The sequence below is a fragment of the Balaenoptera borealis genome (assembly GCF_965194805.1).
Source record: "Balaenoptera borealis genome assembly, chromosome: 20".
Classification (NCBI taxonomy): Eukaryota; Metazoa; Chordata; class Mammalia; order Artiodactyla; family Balaenopteridae; genus Balaenoptera; species Balaenoptera borealis.
The window spans coordinates 36852881-36868386 of NC_138879.1; the positions used below are offsets into that span (position 1 = coordinate 36852881).

At 36.0% G+C, this 15506-nt stretch overlaps 1 protein-coding gene across 5 annotated transcripts in view; it reads left to right on the forward strand.

Moving 5' to 3' along the window:
• CLTC (clathrin heavy chain) overlaps positions 1-15506 on the forward strand; it is a 65680-nt gene that overhangs the window by 8293 nt on the left and 41881 nt on the right. For all 5 annotated transcript variants that reach the window (XM_082371953.1, XM_082371955.1, XM_082371951.1 and 2 more), the window contains exons 2-4: positions 11236-11443; positions 14128-14396; positions 14959-15120. In XM_082371953.1, the coding sequence (XP_082228079.1) occupies positions 11236-11443; positions 14128-14396; positions 14959-15120 (639 nt within the window). The remainder of the gene's footprint in view (positions 1-11235; positions 11444-14127; positions 14397-14958; positions 15121-15506) is intronic.

Sequence of the window (15506 nt, forward strand, 5' to 3'; positions counted from 1 at the left end):
TTAAAGTGAACAATATAGTGGTATATAGTACGTTCACAGTGTTTTGCAACCATCACCTGTATCTAGTTCCAAAACGTTTCATTACCCCAAAAGGAAACTCCATATCCATTAAGCAGTCTCCTTCCTCCCTCCTCCCATCCCCCAGCAACGACTAATATTCTTTCTGTCTCTATGAATTTATCTATTCCTATAAATGGAATCATACAATGTGTGACCTTTTGTGTCTAATTTCCTTCACTAAGCATACTGTTTGAGGTTTATCCATGTAGTATGTATCAGTACTTCATTCATTTATGGCTGAATAATACTCCATTGAATGGATATACCACATTTTATTTGTCCTTTCTTCGATCGATGAACATTTGGATTCTTTCCACCTGTTGGCTATTGTGAATAGTGCTGCTGAGAACATTAATGTACAGGTTTTTGTTTGAATACCTATTTTTAGTTCTTTTGGATATATACCGAGGAGTGGAATTGTTGGGTCATATGGTAACTCTATATTTTAACTTTTTAACTTTTTGAGCAGCTACACCACCTTACATCCCCACCAGCAGTATATGAGAGTTCCAGTATTTCCACATTCTCTCCAGCAGTTATCAAAAGCTTTTTTGGATGACCAGGGAATAGTCTACTTGGGAAAATGAATACCCTATTTGGTGTTTTTACTTCCATGTGTTCTCTCCCAATCTTTGTAGCTCTGCCCTCCCTTAAATTGTGTGTCCTGCTTTCGGTTGCATTTCCATAACCAGTCATAGCTTGGGTAGCATTCAGTTGTTTTGTGCCAGCTGAACGGCATTTATACAGGAAAGGGCATAACCTTGGGGGGTCATACCTATCTGCAAGGTTTGCGGTGTAAAAACTTCCCTGTATTTCCCTGCAGCTTGGTCAGAATTGATATGTGACATTTCATCAAATTATTGGATTATTATTTTTAAAGAACGAGTCACATTTAAAGGTTTTTAATTTTCCAGTTAGTAGTTGGCTACAAGTAGGAAAAATTCTTTGAGTCTCTTGATAGTTTACCAAAGCTAGTAGTCTTATAGTTCCTGTCTCCAACTGTGGTTCCTTCCTGAATGTATTACTTAACAATACGGAGTGACCAGAGTAAAAAAATTCTCCTGAGAATGATTACCTCAAAGACTAAAATGGAGTAGAAATAAATCTATATGTTTAAGTGTGGGGTCCACAAGGGCATTTTTATTTGTTGCTTAAAATGTGTGGAGCGCATAGAAAACAATGGCTGGTATACTGTTGATGAAAGAATTAAAGGAATGCTTCACTTTCAGCATTTTAATTTATTTCCTGTAGAAGACAGAAACTGCAGTTTTTATTTGACATTCTGCTAGTTTCCTGGAAGGGCTCAATGAAGTTACTATTGTCAGCATTTTCTTCACTGTGATTAATACTAGTGAAGGTAGAGGATGTTTTGGAACTTTTTTTTTTTTTTTTTTTGGAACTTTTAAAGGAAGTTATGCTGAGTGATATCCTTGGGATAGGAAGTTAACCACATCTTCAAGCACCTAAAAATATCTGTATTGGGTGACATCCAAGTATCAGCAGGACTCGAAAATTGTTGACCTCTTAACTCTGTAGCAGTAACACTTAAGTCTTTATCAAGATACAATATTCATTTACAGAAAAGGTAACTGAAATAGGATTATACATAGAGCACAGCACAGAATTGCCTTGTCTGAAATACAGTAGCTGTATATGCTTCCTTTACATTCTAACTATTCAGATGAAACAAGGAGGAAGGAACTGGAAAGTGTAAAGCCAAGCACTAATTGTGAAACATAATCCTTAATAATGCTGTCATAAACACAAATTTTAATGTATTTTGATTTCAGCTGATTCAGCTGGTAAATGAGTTCTGTTCTGAGTCTACTAGTCATTCATTAGGAAGCATACTTACCGGGTGTGCTTATAAATAAGCCTGTTTCCAATGAGTGTTCCTATCTGATCAAATGTAATAAGCACTGGTTGAAATTAGTAGGCTCAAAGCAAACTTATTACTCCTTGAATAATGTGATATTTGTAGGCACAGACACAATTGTGATTGATTGCTGAGACAGACGTGCTGATGGAGAGTATCATCTTTAGCCAGTCAGAGAACTGGGCATTGAAAAAGTAGTCTGGTTTTCCTTGGTTGAATTGTCATATGCCAGAATTTTCTACCCTTTTTAATTTTATTTTATTATTTTAATTTTTTAACTTTTGGCTGCACAGTGTAGCCTGCGGGATCCTAGTTCCCCGACCATGGATCGAACCCGCACCCCCTGCAGTGGAAGCTTGGAGTCCCAACCACTGGACCGCCAGGGAAGTCCCTCTACCCTTTTTAATACATGTATACTATTGGATTAAATATATATATATATATATAGAGAGAGAGAGAGTCCATTCGGTTCCTTTAACAATATTTTCATAGTTTGATCACTAATGTATTCTACTAAGATAATGACTCACCATCAGTGGGTTTCCTGATTTCTTGATATAAGAAGGCTTTGCTAGCTGTCTTTAGTAACAAGAATTTTGAAAAAAGCAAGTTGGCCTTCCCTGGATTTGACTATGTAGTGTTAGTAGCATGACATCAGAGCCAATCTGTTTTAGAATAGTTTGTCACGATACCATAGTCCCAGAGCTAAATAACTGTAAAAGGATAGAAATCCCTAAAATAGAGTGCTTATGTGCCCCCACAGTGTTCTAGGTGCTTGCTGTATGTTAAATCACTTAAACCTTTTATGCAGCACCTAGGCATGCCTTGCTCCCCCTCAAACAGGGATGGACACTTTCTCTTTTCTGTTTGCCACATGTACAACTAAATCAAGTACAGTTTCAAAACCAAGACAAGAAAAAACAAAGCTTAAAGCATTAAAAACTGATGAGCATGTAACTTAGATTTCTGAATCTAATATTGCTGAAGTTAAAAAAAATTTTTTTTACCATATTTCTTTAATTTTAATACAATCTCTTTCACAGTTAACATTGTTGAAATTGGGGATTCATCTTACAGTTGTATACTCTTTCCCCAAAAGCATTATGATATTGATGAGCATCTTAGAAACTGAGGCAGTGGTAGTTTCTCAAGCGCAGAGATGGGCCTTCCTTTTCTCATGTTCTCTGAAGGAATTACATCTTATTATTATCTGCACCTTCTCAGTCCTTCTCAGTCCCTTATAACTTGGGCCTTAGCTATTTGAATGTTTAGTGATTTCTTGAAAGAGGCACCGAGACTGAGGTGGGCTCTTCCTTGGGCTCTTACTTGTGCTACCATTAAACTTTATAGATTTTTTTTCCCCAAAGCCTCCTGCAGATATCTGGACTTTGAAACCTGAAAATTCTAGTTTTCCCACTTCTCCTTGTCAGAAATCCTTATATAAGATGAAAGTGTTTCTTTGCCAACTATCCTTTATATTTTGCCAGAGTTTAATGTAAAAGAAGTTCTCCCTTTCTCCTTGTCGGATTCCCAAGAAAAACTTCTGAAAACAGTGGTCTCCAGTAGAACTGTGCAATGATGGAAATGTTCTGTATTCTGTGCCTTCCAATACAGTAGTCACATGTGGTAGTTGAGTACTTGAAATGAGATTGATGTGAATGAGGAACTGAATTTTAAATTTTATTTACTGACTGAACAAAATTAAATAGCTGCCTGTGACCAGTGGCTGCCATACTGGACAGTGTAGCAAACCTCTCAGTTCTGATAGGGCAGACATTATACAGCTCCTTTACAGAGCATAAACTCTTGCTCTGGAATTATGTCACTCTTTGAATGGTTTGATTTTCATCTTTACCTTTTGAAGTTGTATTCTTCTTTCCTGCCCTATAGGTAGATTGCCTAATAAAAGTCTAATCCCTACAATTACAATTTAATTTTCAAGTTCTGTAACCTATAAGAGCAGAGATTCATCCCTTTTTTAAAACTTCAAAAAATAATAAATTTGCAAGTTTTCATAATACTGGGAAGAGCATATACCCAATCATCTAGATTTTTAATAATATTTTGCTGTATTTGCTTTTTTGTTTTAATTAAACATTTTTTTAAAATTCAGGCTATTATGACATTTTATAAATATTCCAGCATGCATCTTTAGAAGATAAGGACACTTTCTTACAGTCACGATATCATTATAGCATCCTAATAGTTAACAGTTCCTCAGTACCTAAAAACCAGTCCGAATTCAGATTGACCCCAAATGTTACTTGGTTTGTTTAAAGCAAGATCCAAGCAAGATCTACATGTTGCTTTCAGTTACGACTCTTAAGTTTCTTGTAAGAAACATTTTATTCATACAGAGTTTGAGATTTACGGAAAAGTTTGAAGAATGGTACAAAGATTCTTTATACACTTTACCCAGATGTGTCAGTTCTTGTAATTTTTTACATTTGATTTATCCTCTTTAGCCTCTCTACGTACATTTTTTACTGAACTGTTTGAAAGTAGTTTGCTGATGTGATGTCGCTTTGCCACTGCATACTTTAGTGTGTATTTAATAAGAATAACAAAATGGTCTTCTATAGCCGTACTGCAGAAATCGAGGTGAAGAAATTGACTTTAACAGAATACTGTTATCTCGGGCTTTATTCAGATTTCATCAGTTGTTCCAATAATGTTCTTTATATCAAAAGAAAATTCAGGATCATGAATTGCGTTGAGTTGTCCTGTTTCTTTAGTTGTCTTTAGTCTGGAACTCTATTTGTATTTCAAGACATAGATATTTTTAAAGAGTACAGATCACTTATTTTGTGGCATGTTCCTCAATTTGTGTTTATCTGATAGGTCATATACTTTTGTCAGGAATACTACAGGAGTGATGTGTTCTTTGTAATGCATCTCACTGGGAAGCATATGCTGTCACTTTGACCCATTGCTAGTTACATTAACTTTTATCATTTGGTGAAGGTTATGTATAACAGGTTTCTTCACTATAAATCTCTTTTTCCCTTTGTAATAAGTATCTTGTGGGGAGACATTTTGAGACTTTGTAAATATCTGTTACTCCTCAAAATTTCATCCATTAATTTAATATCCATTGATGATCGTTGCCCAAATCAATTATTGTGTTGACTGCAAAATACTGACTTTTAAAGAATTCCATTGGTCTTTCACTATTTTTTTTTTTTTAAATTAGGGTATAGTTGCTTTACAATGTTGTGTTAGTTTCTGCTGTCTTTCACCATTTTTAAGTTAGCTTTCTTCTCTAAGAAACAACTTTTCCTTTTATATTTATATTATTTATATTAGTGTGGACTCCTGGGTTTCATAAATCTCTTTTAATCTATAATTGTCCTGAAAAGTAATTAGCAGTATACATAGAGTAAAGGAATGTTGTCCTTCTGTGTAAGAATATTTAGGCCTCCAGAATTTTAGGCATATTGAAAAGAAGAGATGGGAGAGGCTTTCATTCTTTAAGAAAGTTCTTTTATTTGAGGAGCTTAAGGTTTAGTTGGATAAATGGATCTGAAGTTGTGGGGCATGGGCAGATTAGGAAAAGTTGGGAAATTTTGGTTTTGGAAAGGTATAGTAGAGGGGAGAGAAAGAGGCAGTGTATGTGTCTCTGAACCAGGTAGTTTCAACTATTCTGCACACTAAGGGGAGAAATGCTGAGCCTGCTTTCCATTTCACCTTCTATTTCTTAGCCTTGAGCTCTTTACAGTAAAGAATTTTTTATGATACTGACCTTATGCCTATTGTTTGCATTAGCTTTCCCCGCTTGCTCCCTAAACAAAGGTGTAGGAGACATATTTACCAAGTTTGTTAGAAAGCCTTAGCAATACTGTTCCATGGTGCCCCCAAAAATAAGAATTGAAATAAAATAGGGTTACTTAGCATGAATATGTTACATGATTCCATGTTATGTGATTTTGAAGATTCTGATCTCTACCTAACTTTATTTTTTAAATAAATTTTTAAAAGTCTTTATTGAATTTGTTACAATATTGCTTCTTTTTTAATATAAATTTATTTATTTTATTTTATTTATTTTATTTTTGGCTGCGTTGGGTCTTCGTTGCTGCACGCAGGCTTTCTCTAGTTGAGGCGAGCGGGGGCTACTCTTTGTTGCGGTGCGCGGGCTTCTCATTTTGGTGGCTTCTCGTTGGGAGCACGGGCTCAAGGCACGCGGGCTTCAGTAGTTGTGGCTCGTGGGCTCTAGAGTGCAGGCTTAGTAGTTGTGGTGCACAGGCTTAGTTGCTCCGCGACACGTGGGATCTTCCTGGACCAGGGCTCGAACTCATGTCTCCTGCATTGGCAGGTGGATTCTTAACCACTGCGCCACCAGGGAAGCCCCTGCTTCTGTTTTATGCTTTGGTTTTTTTGGCTGTGAGGCATGTGGGACCTTAGCTCCCCGACCAGGGATTGAACCTGCATGCCCTGCATTGGGAGGTGAAGTCTTAACTACTGGACCGCCAGGGACTAAATTTAGTTAGGCAAATTAAAGAGCAGAATTGGAAATTTTAAAGAGTAATTTCCTTTTCTTGAAAGAAAAAACAAACAAAAATTCAGTGTCTAATAAGTTAAGCACCCAGAGACCAGTAATCTTTTATCAGTAATCAAAAGAAATTCACACCCAGAATTTCAGCCAACTTCTAGGACAGCTGTATTAAGCAGATAAAATGCAAATACAAAAAAAGCTAACCTTGAGCTGGCCTAAGTACTGATGTGTTATATGTACTAATAGTATCTATTGAAGTTTTACTATGTGTAAGGCACTGTTCTGAAAGCACTTCACATTAAATCCTCACAATTGTGTGATATGTACTATCATCTCACATGTTTCAGGTGAGAAAATGGATATACAGAGATAATTGATTCGCCCATGATCATTTATGTGGCAAAACTAGGGCTAAACCCAGACATTTTGGCTCTTATGAGGAATCTACAGAACGAATTCTGGATAGCACTTGTAGTTTATAATCAGAGTTATACATTTGTACAGTAATTGTCTACTTGAATGAAGAACCCTCTGTGTTCTCTAGATTATGGGGAATCTGAAATACTATTTTTCACTTCAAAACTAAGAATGCAGTGTCTCACTTTTTTCTCTTGGCATGTTAATCCAAATTGGGGTGAGGAGGGGAGGAGAGGGAAAAGGAATCATATTTGTATCGTTTGTAAAATGTAATTCCAGGGTACTCCAGAGTTTTGGGTGTGCTGATTAACAGTAAATCTATTAATATTTACAGTCAGCCCTCCCCTCCATATCTGTGGTTTCCCATCCATATGAAGGACTTTCCAGCATCTGTGGGTTTTTGGTGTCTGCGAGGGGTCCTGAAATCAATCCCCAGTGGATACTGAGGGATGGACAACTGTACTTATTTTTTGGAATCTGAACTAGACTTAGGTGTCAAGTCCTACAGTATTGCCTCTTACAGACCAGTGTCCAAAATCTAGCCTGGAAACTAAACAAATTACACAGTTTGGGTGGCTTTCTTTAAAGGGGGAGCAGTTGATAGTTTTTGTGCCTTTGTGCATGTGCCATTAATTTTTTTTAAAAGGGAGAATGGAAATACATACTTTCATCTGTGCGTAGGATATCTAAGATGGAAAAGTATCTCATTGCTGGGGGGAGAGAGGTATTACTGGAAACATGGAGTGGGTGACTTTTCATAGTGTATATACCCTTTTGTATAGTATGAATTATTTGCCATGTACGTGTAATAACTATTCAGAAAAAGTAATCCCTTTTCTTGGGCCTAAGTTTATTGACTCCATATTCTTATTTTATAACAGCAAAATAAAAGTTATTTGAAGTTAAAAAAAAAAACACTTTATTATAGAAACTTCCAAGTATATCTCAAAATAGAATATCCGCATCTTCAACAGTAGCAACACTTTGCCAATTGAGAGGATAAAAAAAATGTGGCCAGAATTCTGATATTGTTGTATATTCTCTGTAAATAGCTGCAAGTTTGGAGATGCTTAAACGGTCTCTGAATTTATTAGTGGTTTCTTCCACAGTCTGTAATTCAGTTTCTGTGGTAGATAGCTCACACACCATCAGAACTTTATGATTGACTAGAATATTTTATGGCTAGTATATGCTGTTTTGAAAATGAAATCTGTTTAAAAACATTACGGTGTTTTTTTGGGTTTTTTTGTCTGCGCTGAGTGGCTTGCGGGATCCTAGTTCCCTAACCAGGGATCAAACCCGGGCCTCCAGCAGTGGAAGTATGGAGTCCTAACCTCTGGACCACCAGGGAATTCCCTATGTTGTATTTTAAAGTTTCAATCTGTATGAATATTGCGAGACACAGTGATCTAGTATGGTAACCCTTTTATATGATCCTATTTTAAGAGTGCATCTAACCCAGAATTGTGATTAATGATGGTGACCTGTCCTGTGACTGTTTTGGGATGTTTCCCTGTTGAATATATCCTAGGAAAATATGGGAAGAATTGGTGAGCCTTCTGGGCATTCTCACTGAAAAGTGTCACCAGTAAGGAAAAATTCCTACTGACATTATTTGAAGAGAAGGGAACAAATGTAACTTTCTGTTAACTGATAGGAATAGGTCACTTGAAGTTCTGTCACTTATCCTAACAACTGGGATAGGCTTTTTAGGAAGGGAAGTTTCCTATTTAGTTGTATAAACAGGCATTACTTAAGTATGCTCCTTAAAATGTTTAAATATGTGGCTTGGTGAGAATTTGCCATCTACCTCTTGTTTAATTTTGTTTTTTAAATAAAGGGTGTATGTTTGTTTCACATGGAGTACACTCTTGATAGAGAAGATGAAAAATATATATGCATAGCTTTCTTGGTAGAATGTGTTTAATGAGAAAAGAATATAAGGATTACATAAATTGTGAGGAGTACAGGAACCCCACCCCCTTTGAACCAGTTCTTTGCCTTTTCTGCAAATAAAACAGCTCTGAGGCTGAAGGTCAGTGCTAAATTTTGACATGTGCGTTTCTTGCTGCATTTATCTGGAGATCTACCTGGGAATAGGAAACACATATTTCTTGACTTACCTTTTTTCCTCCTCTTTACTGCCTTTTCTAATAGTGTTTTCTTCTCTTACAGTTGTCTTGTACCTGCCTCTTATGTGGAGGGGTCAAAAGGAATCTATTCGAATCATTTATGGGTTCAATTAGTAGTGTTTGTGGTTTGCATCCTTGTTTTACTTTTAATTTTACTGTTTGACTAACACTATTTTTACTTTCTCAGACACTGTAGGATTTAAGCTGTGACAGTTGGGGCTCAAAATTGCCTTAGGTGAATGCTTGGTAGTGACTTAGAAGCATAGAATTCTTATTTTACAGAGTAGTCTAGAAGATAACTTGTTGCTTTTACGTATATAGTTCTGGGAGCTCTAGGATCTACTGGAATATTTTTTTAATTATTGGAAAGGTAACTATCAATTAAGCTTAAGAGTCTGAGGACTGGTCTACTCAGAAAAACGAATGTATCCCCTTCCCTTGAAATTAGACAAACAATTTGGTTTGTGCAAGGCTTCCTTTAAGCCCACACACAGTGTCTTCATATATTGTTGAGGACCACGTATATTTATCTTCCTCCATTAGTTCTTTAACTAAAAGTCACTAAAAGTTAAAGTTAGGAAGAAATGAAAATTGATAATTCATAAAGTTGTGTTGTAACCAAACTCATGTATAAGTTACATATCTCACAGCTTGTGTATTTGCCTTGCACTGCAGCATATACTTGAGCTTGTACAACTAGTTCATCTTCTACTTTATTACCATGTTTGTGTTAATAGTTAGACAATTGCTTGTCTCCTTGCCCGGGTATTCAGTGACTAAGTTACTGTAACTATACTTCATAATTGGTTGTGCCTGCAGTCATTGAGGTATAAGAGGGAAGTGAAAGTAAAATGTAGTCTCTTAATCTTATGTTGTATCTTTTTGAGATCCTGGTCTGGTTATAGTTAAGCACTATTGGCAGAAGAGTTTGACAAAAGAATTTAAGTTAAATATATTTAATTTGGCTCAGCCGGTCCACAAGAGAGTAGTGACAGTGATGGTCTCTGGGAAGGGAAATTGGCTATCTGGGGAACAAAGGCAGGAGGAAGACTTGATTTTTTTTTTTTTTCTTCCTGTGCTTTAAAATTTTTGTTTGATTTTGTTCTATGTGAATTTGTTATCTATTGGAGGAAAGGAAAAAAACAAACAAAAAAACCCTAGGCTGGTCAAAGCTAAGAAAGCCTTCAGATAGCCTTTGAGTGGTACTTAGTCTATTATACTACATTTAGTCACTCAGAGAAATGACCCACTCTGGTAGAAGTCTTCTTTTAACAAGTGCCTTTTGTTCTTACACACTTAACTAGTTTTCAAAGACCTGCCATCTTTAGATCCTATATATTTGCTTAGCAAATACTTTAATAGCTTCTGAGTACACAAAGCAAATCTGATTCCATTATTTTCCTTGTTAAAATCCTTAAGTAGCTTCCTTTACCTATAGAATAAATTCAGGATTCTTACTGGGGTACATTTAGCTTATCAGTCTAGCCCTTGCTTGTGTTTATAACCTTAATTCTCTACTCCGAAAGCCTTTCATGGTCTATGTTCCCAATGTTACAAAAGTACTTACAGTTCCCTTAGCAGACCACACTTTTGTATCTGTCTAGGCCTTAGCATTTGTTCTTCCTTCTGTTGAGCATTCACGTTCATTCCCTTGCCTGTAGGCCTCCTTTGACTGGATCTCTCTTTCGTATCTTTGTTTTGGCACATTTTGCAAAGTATTGTTTGTCTGCTCTGGCTAATCCAAGTTCCTTTAGACCAAGAACCCTGTGAAATTTTTAAATCTCTCATTTTATGCTGTAATTTAATTTTCAGATTCCTGAAGTCCAATGCATATGAACAAGTAACTTACTAATTGCTAAAGGGGATTAGAGAGGACAGATGCAATAGTTCAAAGATCTTAAACCAAGAAACATGGATTACCTCAGGTCCCTTGACCCATAAAGGCTAGCTCTCAGATGTAGCTATTTCCTTTATCTTTATATCTATTTATTCTGCCTCTTAATTGTAACCGGAGGGTTATACATCTCAAGTTACAACTACAAGGTTATAACAAAACAATCGAATGCCATATTTGTTGGAAGAGAGAAGGTCCATTATAGTAATTGCCTCACTTGAATCAATGGAGTTGTCACTGTTGACCTTGAAGCAATAATGGTTAAGTGAGGATTTGTAATGATAACAATACATGAATATCAAGTCTTTCTAATTCGCTTTGTAATATGATTTATTAATATTTTTTGATTTTTTTCCCTCAGCTCCAGAACCTGGGTATAAACCCAGCAAACATCGGCTTCAGTACCCTGACTATGGAGTCCGACAAATTCATCTGCATTAGAGAGAAAGTAGGGGAGCAGGCCCAGGTGGTAATTATTGATATGAATGACCCAAGTAATCCAATTCGAAGACCAATTTCAGCAGACAGCGCCATCATGAATCCAGCCAGCAAAGTAATTGCACTAAAAGGTATAAAAAGATTGTGGGTTTTTTTTTTTTTCTTAAAACTCTTTTCTATGTATAATTTATTCAAATACAATAATTAGGATCTGTTTTTTTAGCATATTGATTAATTTTGGTTAAATAGATCTGCAAAGTTAAAGCTGTTACTGTATTTGAGTTTTAACTACTTTCATGACTTTTATTTGGCATATTTCTGTGAGATGTCTTACTTTCTACTCGTAAGATCTACTTGGAAAATTTTAAGTTTTAGATTAAATGAATTTAAATTTTATACCTACAGTGGGGTAAGATTGTACTGAAAACATAACTCCATATACAGAAGACATAAGAAATTAGTGATTCATATTCTGGAATAAAATATACTTTACTAATATTAGCACCTAAACATTGCAGAAGTTTGTTGTGATGATAAACTTGCTCTTCATGCTGTGCCTTTTTTATGCTTCAGGCTTGTGTTTCATTTAGATTATCAAGTTCTAAAAATGGCTTGAATTTACACTCATTTTTAAAAGTGTGTGTGTGTATAGGTGGGTATTAAATTTTTGGAATCAACGGTGTTAGAGTTTATTCAGACTAACTTTTTAATTGTCACAACAGGGAACTGTACAGCCTGTCAATCTAAACAGAGTTCAAGGGAACCTCATACCCTCTGGGAGTCTATGTTAATTTTTTTCCTTTGAACTATGTAGACTGAGTGTAATTCACCATTTAAAACAGGTTTTTAAGAGGGCTAGGTAACAAACTGGCTGAATCTGAAAGGCACATTTAATTGCCTATTTTTTGCTTTGTCGTTTTTCTTCTTGGTTGTAGGAGGAAGAGTTCAGATTCCTAGCAATTTCTTGATGAATTTGTGGGTGACTTGTTAGAGGTGCTGAAGTATTTAAATACATTTTTTTCCCACATGATTTATACTTTGTATTTAGTAGTAACTCTGGTTGGAGATCAGATTGGTTGGCTGAGGGTTGGGGGGCAAGCATATCCAAACAAGTCTCCATTACATATCCAAGATAGGAGTTGATCTCATCTCAAGGAAAGATGGTCCAGCTTTTACCTGGGATACTTGTTTTGTGGCAGTGATCTATTATTTGCTTCCATTAAACAATACATATTATACTTGAAGGTATTAAGCTCCCTTCAGCCTCCTTAAAGAATTTAAATTCAACTGCTTAGCAGCTCTCACACCTCTATAAAAAGGCCATCGTTTTAATTTTCTCAAAATTCTTTGCTATTTTTAATGTTACTGTTATTTTATCACATTTCTTAATGCTTTCTTATGTGTGCAGATGGTGAGTTATCTTAAATTAGATTGTATTAGTTACTGTCCTGTTCTATAAAAAGAATAAATTGAAAAGATTTGTGCCTGTATGTCTACATTACAGAGTTAAGATGTCATCCCTTGCCCTCCTCCCGAAACCACCCCGCCAACCCCTTTCATGTAAAGAATAAAACGTGTAATTAGGGGTTGGGGAAGACAGCAAAGGAAAGTCCGTCATTCCCAAATACTGCTTCCCTCTGAATCCAGTTTCAAATCCCTTGGTTTCTTTTTATAAACAGGACTATAACTCTCACAATTGTTCAAGTCTGGTTGTGGTTTACATATTGTGTGGGATGGGAATAACATTCTTCATTTTATGGAAGAAGTTTTTACCCATGTAGTAATTAGGAAGGGTCGTGGTACAAAGCTATATGTTTTGTGTCCCGTCCCATCCCTCTCTCCACCCCCACTCCCACCCCCATACTATCTTATAATTTTTGTTCTTCAGGAGCCAGATTCTCTGTGGCTCACTAATGGAGTTTTCCTTAGTTTCTAAGGACTAATCTGAATTAGATAGCCTAGTGTCAGCCGTGGGCTTTTGACCTCTAGTAATTTAAACCAAATCACTTTTCGGACTGTGATGGATTTCAAATTGTAAGTACAAGCCTTTGCATCTGACTCAGTGAACTGTTAACATTCAAGGCAAATTTCATCCTTCTTTTACTAAATGCTGTCTTAATTGGATGAAGCTTGAATTTTGTTCTTATCTCTAGTATATTAACATCTGAAACTGTCCTCCTTTGTCTCCCTCTCCTTTCCTCCAGCACCCCTACCTTCCCTTTGTATCTTAAACCAACTAAACGTAGCATGCACTTCTCTTACGTGCTAGTGGTACAAGGTAGAGTTGAAGTAGATCCTCTTCCAAAAAGAAGTTTCCACGAGATTTAGTTGAATGGGGCGGCGGTGGGGGGGGGGGGGCGGGGATGACTGCCTTTTAAAAAGTAGACATTTTCCCCATGTGCTTGAATCAGATTTGCTTTGTTCTGTGTACCTACCACTAACTCAGTTTATGGGTAAGCATTCTTAATTAAGCATGAAGATTACAACTTGTTTTCCATTGTTAAGTGAGTTGTTCTTTAGACTCATTTTTAGTTGAGATTTAGAATTCTTTGGAAGTCATACTGTCTGTTTAAAATGTCTTGATTAGAGGTGATAGAGTTTTTGCTTCACAGTTAGGTGTAGACTGCTCAGTTTCAGCTATCTCTTCAATGGTTGCTAGTCTGTCAGTGTGACTTCTGTATTTGGTTATTAGTCTCATGATAGAACCATTTTGTTTGGAAGTTACAGATTTTGCTGCAGAGTCTAGTCTAGCTAGATATTAATTTATCCTGAACTTTACTTTCTTAGTGATTCATAATTCTTATTTTGTTTTTAGCTGGGAAAACTCTTCAGATATTTAACATTGAAATGAAAAGTAAAATGAAGGCCCATACCATGACCGATGATGTCACCTTCTGGAAATGGATCTCTTTGAATACGGTTGCTCTTGTTACGGATAATGCAGTTTATCATTGGAGTATGGAAGGAGAGTCTCAGCCAGTGAAAATGTTTGATCGCCATTCTAGCCTTGCAGGGTGCCAGATTATCAATTATCGTACTGATGCAAAGCAAAAGTGGTTACTTCTGACTGGCATATCTGCACAGGTAACATTTTTCTAGTTCTTAATAAAGAAAAGGTTTAGAGAATTAATGGGCTCAGAATGCAGTTTATTTTGAAATTAGGTTATCTTTGCAAATCTGATTTATTTTGGAAGACTGGTTTTTTTCCTTCCTTTTTTTTTTTTTGTTTTTAGGAAATAGAGGTTGCTGGCTTAATGCCTTTATACTAACATACAGTTCAGAGTACTCTTACCAAGGTGTTTTTAGGTCTTATTTGCAGGTTGAGTAGATAATGAGTTCCTGTATGAATGATTTAGAATTTATTGTGGCTATTTACTGCAGAATGAGTACTCTTATATCTTTCTTTTTTAAAAGATAGTGTAAAGAGATGGTTGTATATGAGGCACATTTTAAACATTCATGTTACGCTTTAATAAGAGAGTGTTTGCAGCTAAATTTTAAATTGAGAGGTATCAAATCTACATTGAGAGACTAACAAGGAATTGTAAATCCTTGTAAAGATGATAAAGCATTCTAGTTATTTCAGTAGTTGTTGAATCTGGGAGTTACTGGGTCCCCAAACTTTACTCTGCTTGATCTTTTGTAGCAAAATCGTGTGGTAGGAGCTATGCAGTTATATTCTGTAGATAGGAAAGTGTCTCAGCCCATTGAAGGACATGCGGCTAGCTTCGCACAGTTTAAGATGGAAGGAAATGCAGAAGAGTCGACGTTATTTTGTTTTGCAGTACGGGGTCAAGCCGGAGGGAAGGTAAGTTTTGCCTTTGGAAATTATTTTAGTGAGAACTTATCTTTTTTGTCTTTCTGTTACTAATTAATTTGTTACCTAATTTCAAAATAGTCTTCTCCCTTTCTTGCTAATTTGTTTTTAACAATCAGATTTGTGGTGACTTAATTTGTTTAAATTCTGTTTCTAGTGATACTTGTCTAAAATGAATGTTCTTTAACAACTTATTTGTATCAGCTTTTTATAGTAAGACTATTTTCACTGCCTTTACCAAAGGCCTTAATTTGATGTTTTTCAACTTTACCGTGCATAAGAATCACTAGGGTGGCTAAAATGTACATTTGTGTGCCTTCCATCTAGAGAGTCTGATTCAGTAAGTGGAGCTCATAATGTGCATTTTAAATGCTCTA